Here is a 5,882-nt window from a genome sequence, read left to right on the forward strand (position 1 = left end):
TCTCTCGGATCTGGGTGTGTGTGTGTGTGAAAGGGTGCGTGAGTTAGGGTTAGGCATTTGAACAATTAATTGGAAGGTGGGTTAGGGTTAATCGATCGAATTGAAAGGGGAAGGACGATTAGAAGTGCAGAGATAACAATGGTGAGGGCGGCGCAGCGACAAGGAGGAGGGCAAAGAGGAGCGACGGTGAGTGGTCACTGGTGAGTGTGCAGCGAGAGGGTTTCTTCTTTGATGGTGAGAGGGTTTCTGAAGGCTACTAAGTGTGTGAGTTTGCTTTTGGGAAACTGAGGAAAAAAATTTATCAAGTGTAAGCTTTTGGCTTTAGATACATTAGGCATCACTTTTGAAGTGCACCCAAAACTTAATAAATATGCTACTCTTTAAAAGTGTTCTCTTTAATACAAAAAGTGAACCCATAGATATCAACATACGGCTACGCTTTATAAGTGATTTCTATAATACCTAAGGCTACACTTTTTAAATGATGCCAGAATTGTGTTTTCTTTTCTCTTATAAAAAAGCAACACTGAGAAAAGCGTAGCCTATTCTATGAATAGGCTACGCTTTTCAAATGTAGCTTAAAAAAAGTGTGGCTGAATGGGTATTTTTCTTGTAGTGATATTTGATTATAAGTGGATTTTTTTTAAAATAAATAAAACAAATTTTATTTATTACCAAAATATTTTTTCACCCACTATGTCTCAAGACTACTGACAGTTGGACAGCAGTCTCATCTGCAGTGTCATTCTGTCATTGATATAGTCCAGCTCATTATTCTTTAGCATTTTTGTCTTACAAGGTGCAGTAAGGCAAAACTATCGCTTCAAATCCTCGTACAGAAAGGTTTAGATCGCGAAGCAAAAGGCAATTGTCCAGATATACGGCGATTGGGAGGAATCATACAATAAAATATCGAAGTTGCTGCAAGTACAACAGAATTGTTGTCCCAAAATGATGCGTGAGATCAATGTTCGTTATACCATACTACGATTGGCACCTTATATATGGTGCATGATTGCAGCATATTTGATAAGGCATTTTGGGCTTTTCCTGCTTGTGTGGAAGTTTTTAAGCATTGCAAGTCGTTCTCTCCATCGATGATACGCATCTGTATGAAAAATATGGTGGTGTTTTGCTTATTACAGTCGCACAAGACGGTAATAGCAACATCCTTCCTATAGCCTTTGCTATTATTGAGTCTGAGACCATGAAGTTCTAGTCTTTCTTTTTTACCAACCTGAGACGACATGTGACCCCACAAGAAGGCCTGTTGATTATTTTTTATAAATCCCAAGTGACTAAAACTGCACTAAGAGCTGACGAAATACTAAAAATATTTATTTTGGTAAATAAAACATTTATTTTGTTTATTTAAATAAAAATCTAAAAACATTACTACACTGTTCTCTCTATTCCTATGATGCACACGAGACACGATACGACACAGGACACGCCAACACGCGAATTTTAAAATTTTATAAGAAAACGGAAACATGCATACATATAAAATATAAAGTATTTTTTAGATAAATCTCAATGATATTTAATTTTGATATTTTATTGATATTAAAATATAAATTAATTTTTTATTTATTTTTAATGTCTTATTTTAATTATATCAAGTATTTAAAATATTTTTTGTTTTAATAAATAATAATATATACTATATTTAAATTTATTTCAAGAATATATATTAAAAATAAAACTGAGCACGCTGACATGTGATGATATTTAGGTGTGTCTAAGTGTATCTAGAGAATAATTTTTTATTATTTTTTATTAAGACACGTTGGATACAGCAGACACGCGTGTCAGACGAATGTCAGCAAATATCGTATCCAAAATGTATACGACACACAAACACGATAACTCAGTGAAGTATCCGTACTTCGTAACTATGTTCTCTAATTCTGCCCTCACTAGTTTATCCAAAACTTACCACACCAAAATAAACATATCAGAGTAGGCTGGGAATTCTACAGCAGAATGATAATTTGTGCGTCTTGTGTAACAAAGAAGTAGACAATTTACAACACTTATTTAATACATGTGAGTTTTCTTGGCAGGTGTGGTGTGCCTGTATATCAGAGTTTGGACAGAAGTAGACTGCACCGAATTTCTTGGAAGATCACTTTGAGAGTTGGAGATTGATGCCGCTGAAAAAAGAGGTGCACAGGAGTTGGATGGTTGAGTTCTTCTCAGTTATGTGGAACATTTGGCTACGACTGAATGAGATTATTTTTCAGAGAAAGACAATAGGAATTGGAGATTGTGTGGCTCAATTATTTTCACGTGCTACGAAATGGTGTGGTCAATAACTCGTGTTGTTGATGGCTATGCCAAAAATGACATAAGAGTTATTTCTGACTTATTTTGCTCCACTTTAATGTTGAGCTTTTTCTTAAAAAAAAAAAAAACATATCAGCACCCCCAATTTATATATGTTATTGGCCATACAAAATAAGGCTAATTATGGTATTTATTTTTATTTTTATTTAATTTATTAATTTTTATATTTTAAAATTAAATATTAATTATTTAATTATTTTTATAAGTTAGACATTAATTTTTAAATATCATAACAAACACTAAAAATATTAGGTAAACCAAGTTGAAATTTGAAACATGTTTTAATTATACAACTTGCTCGTAGTTTTGCATACTTCAAGAAGACTTAAGCAAGTTTTAGTTAAGATGAAGATGCATATATAATTATTTGGCCAATGCTACTCTCTAGATGGTAAAAAATATCTACATGTATAGATTTAAGGTGTTGAAATGAGATTGGACTTTGTCTATAATAATAGAACCTACATTAATAAACAAATTACTATTGATGGCCTCACCATTTGAATTGTTGCAGCAAGAAACAGAATGCAAAAATAGATAAATTAGATTTAATTAGTATTAATAATTTTTTTACTACTTTTGTATTCTTTAAATTAGATAAATTGGATTTAATTAGTATTAATAATTTTTTTGGGTGTTCAGCCATAACATTAATTAAATTTCGGACTTAAACTTAATGTCATACTTTCTATGTCAATATAAAACTTTTTCTTTGTTTAAAAATTATTATTTGTATTGATTTTGTTAAATAAATTTTATTATATAATATTTTTGCTATTCTTATTTTGAACAAAAATTTCTAATTACCTTAAAAAAAGTTTTGAACAAAAATTTCTAATTATATATATAATAAAATTTGATTGATTTATTAAAGATATTTTTTTTATAATTTCAAATAATATAAATTTAATTTATCTTGAGTGACAAAAAATAAAATGAGAAGCATTTTACATTATTTTTTTTAAAATAATGATACAAATATATTATGTCTTTAAAATATTTTGTTACGTAAATTTAATGTGATAATAAGAAAAATATTTAAAAGATAATAGAAATAGTCATAAAATAATGTCTATTCCCTCTTTTACATGATTTATTACAATTTTCCTTAATTAAGTACTAATATATATATTTCTATATTAAAAAAACTATTACTATTGTTTTTTAATTTTTTCTCATTATTACATCAAATTTATGCACAAAAAAAAAGAATAATTTTATTAAAAATTTTTACTAAAAAAAGTTTTAAAGTCATAGTATTTTTTGTTATACAGGATAAATTAAATTTATATTATTCAAATTGATAAAAAAAATTCTAACAAATTAATATAATTTTTTTAATTTTATTAATTAATAATTATTTTTAAACCTAAAATTTGTTATCACGATAACAAAACATTGAACTAACGTAAAAAGTTAGTACCTAAGTCCAATCCAAAAATTTCAGTAACTGGCCTAATTCATTAAATATTAATTAGATTAACTAATTTAAATGAGACACAAGCTTTTTTTTTATATTTACAATGAGAGACAAACTTTAAAATTTTTTGTTGGTGTCAGTATTTTTTCTGCAACAATTCGAATAGTAAGTTCATCAGTAATAATTTATCCATCAATGTAGATCTCATTATTATAGTCAAAGTCCAATTTTATTTTAACACTTTAAATTTATACATGTAAAAATTTTTGACCATTTACACAGTAATATTGGCCTAATTATTTTTACGTAAAATTAATAGATAAAAATTATTAAATAATAATTTTTAAAAATTAATTTCATATGAAACAACTTATTTAGAACGTTAGCTAAAAATTCTTCTTACTTTCAAAGCTTAGATGTGTCATCATTAGCTACAATTGTGAAAACAAAGTAAATTTTAATTATTAAAAAATACCTTAAAAAGAAGATGTTTTAGGTGTGGCTCCCTTTTATATAAAGTATTATTAGGGAACAACGATAAATGGCAAATTATTAAGACGTAACCTACCTAAAGCGGGTGCAACGAGTGAAGAAAAGATGGAGAGTATAAAAAAGCATTTCGTTGTGGTGCACGGAGTGTGCCATGGAGCGTGGTGTTGGTACAAGGTGAAGTCAGCGTTGGAGTCTAAGGGGCACAAGGTGACAGCCCTAGACCTAGCCGCATGCGGCATCAACACAAAGCAAATAGAGCAAGTTGAAACCTTTTCGGAGTATTCAGAGCCGCTGTTAGAGCTTCTGGCCTCGCTTGCTCCCGAGGAAAAGGTTGTTCTTGTGGGTCATAGCTTTGGAGGAATAAGCATAGCCATGGCAATGGACAAGTTTCCCCACAAGGTAGAATTTGCCGTTTTCGTTTCGGCTTTCATTCCCGATACCATCCACAACCCTTCATATGTCTTACAGAAGGTATGAACTAAATATGATCTCTGCTTTTTTAAAATTTCTTGTAAGAAAAATTGGTTTTGATTTGGATTATTGTGTATAGCACACTGAGAGATATGGAAATAGGGAATCAGACACTGAGATATCATGGTGTGGAGGCAAAACATTGATGATGCTTGGCCCCAATACCTTGTCTACCATGTTCTATCAACACTCTTCTGCTCAGGTACTTTCATTTTTCTTAGCTTACTTAAAATAATTAATGATGATATGAAAATAATTCTTGTAGGATTTGGAGTTAGCAAAGAGCCTAATAAGGCGAGGGTCACTGTTTTTTGAAGAATTGTCAAAGGCAGAAAATTTATCCAAGGAGGGATTTGGGTCGGTTGAGTGTGCTTATGTTGTGTGTAGCCATGATTTGGCAATTCCAGTGGAATTTCAGCAATGGATGATCCAAAATTCTGGGGTTTCTGAGGTGCGACAAATCAACGGAGCTGATCATATGGTTATGATTTCAAAGCCCCAAGAGTTGTCTTCATGTCTCCTTGTCATAGCGGAAAAAGCACAACTCAAGAAGAATATTTTCTAAATGATGCTTCTCTCCGATCCATGTATCACCTTCATCTTTTAATGGAATAGTTATATTTATTGATGGCTATGCTATAGAGTAAATAATCAAATTTATTTTTAATCAAATTTGTCTTCCAAATATTTTAAATTAATCAAATTAATTTTTTGTCACTTTCGTTATTGCTAACAACAAAATTTACTAATATAAATATTAAGTGACACCACAACACATATCTAATAGTCCTAATTAATTGTAATATAATATGTTTATGAAATTATATAAAATCAATCTTAGATTAAAAAATTTTAATATTTTAAAATTGTCTTCAATTTAAGATTCATTTGATATAATTTTAAAATTTTATTATATTAATAACTAATTAAAACGATCAAATATGTATTATGATCAATATAATATTATTTAATGTGTCACATTAATAAATTTTAATATAGTCAATAACAAAAATAATAAAAAAATTAATGTGACTAATTTAAAATTTTTAAAAAATAAATTTAATTAAAATTTTTAAAAAATTAATTTAAGAAACAGATGAAATTTTAAAAATAAATTTAACCATTAATTCCTCCACTATATATTGCCAAT

General features: G+C 29.1%; 1 protein-coding gene across 1 annotated transcript; it reads left to right on the forward strand.

The window, feature by feature from the left end:
* Positions 1-4,323: 4,323 nt before the first annotated feature.
* LOC107487766 (polyneuridine-aldehyde esterase) lies at positions 4,324-5,366 on the forward strand. Its single transcript, XM_016108459.3, has 3 exons — positions 4,324-4,732; positions 4,812-4,934; positions 4,998-5,366. The coding sequence occupies exons 1-3, from the start codon at positions 4,367-4,369 to the stop codon at positions 5,295-5,297; spliced, it is 789 nt and encodes a 262-aa protein (XP_015963945.1). The 5' UTR covers positions 4,324-4,366; the 3' UTR covers positions 5,298-5,366.
* Positions 5,367-5,882: the final 516 nt, after the last annotated feature.

This window comes from Arachis duranensis, chromosome 5 (genome assembly GCF_000817695.3).
Source record: "Arachis duranensis cultivar V14167 chromosome 5, aradu.V14167.gnm2.J7QH, whole genome shotgun sequence".
Classification (NCBI taxonomy): domain Eukaryota; kingdom Viridiplantae; phylum Streptophyta; class Magnoliopsida; order Fabales; family Fabaceae; genus Arachis; species Arachis duranensis.

What these genes read in the sequence shown, in the direction of transcription:
- LOC107487766 (XM_016108459.3), top strand. Translation starts at nt 4,367, where the DNA reads ATGGAGAGTATAAAAAAGCATTTCGTTGTGGTGCACGGAGTGTGCCAT. An exon ending in CTTCATATGTCTTACAGAAG is followed by an intron (nt 4,733 to 4,811) that starts GTATGAACTAAA and finishes TATTGTGTATAG; the next exon opens with CACACTGAGAGATATGGAAA. An exon ending in ATCAACACTCTTCTGCTCAG is followed by an intron (nt 4,935 to 4,997) that starts GTACTTTCATTT and finishes TAATTCTTGTAG; the next exon opens with GATTTGGAGTTAGCAAAGAG.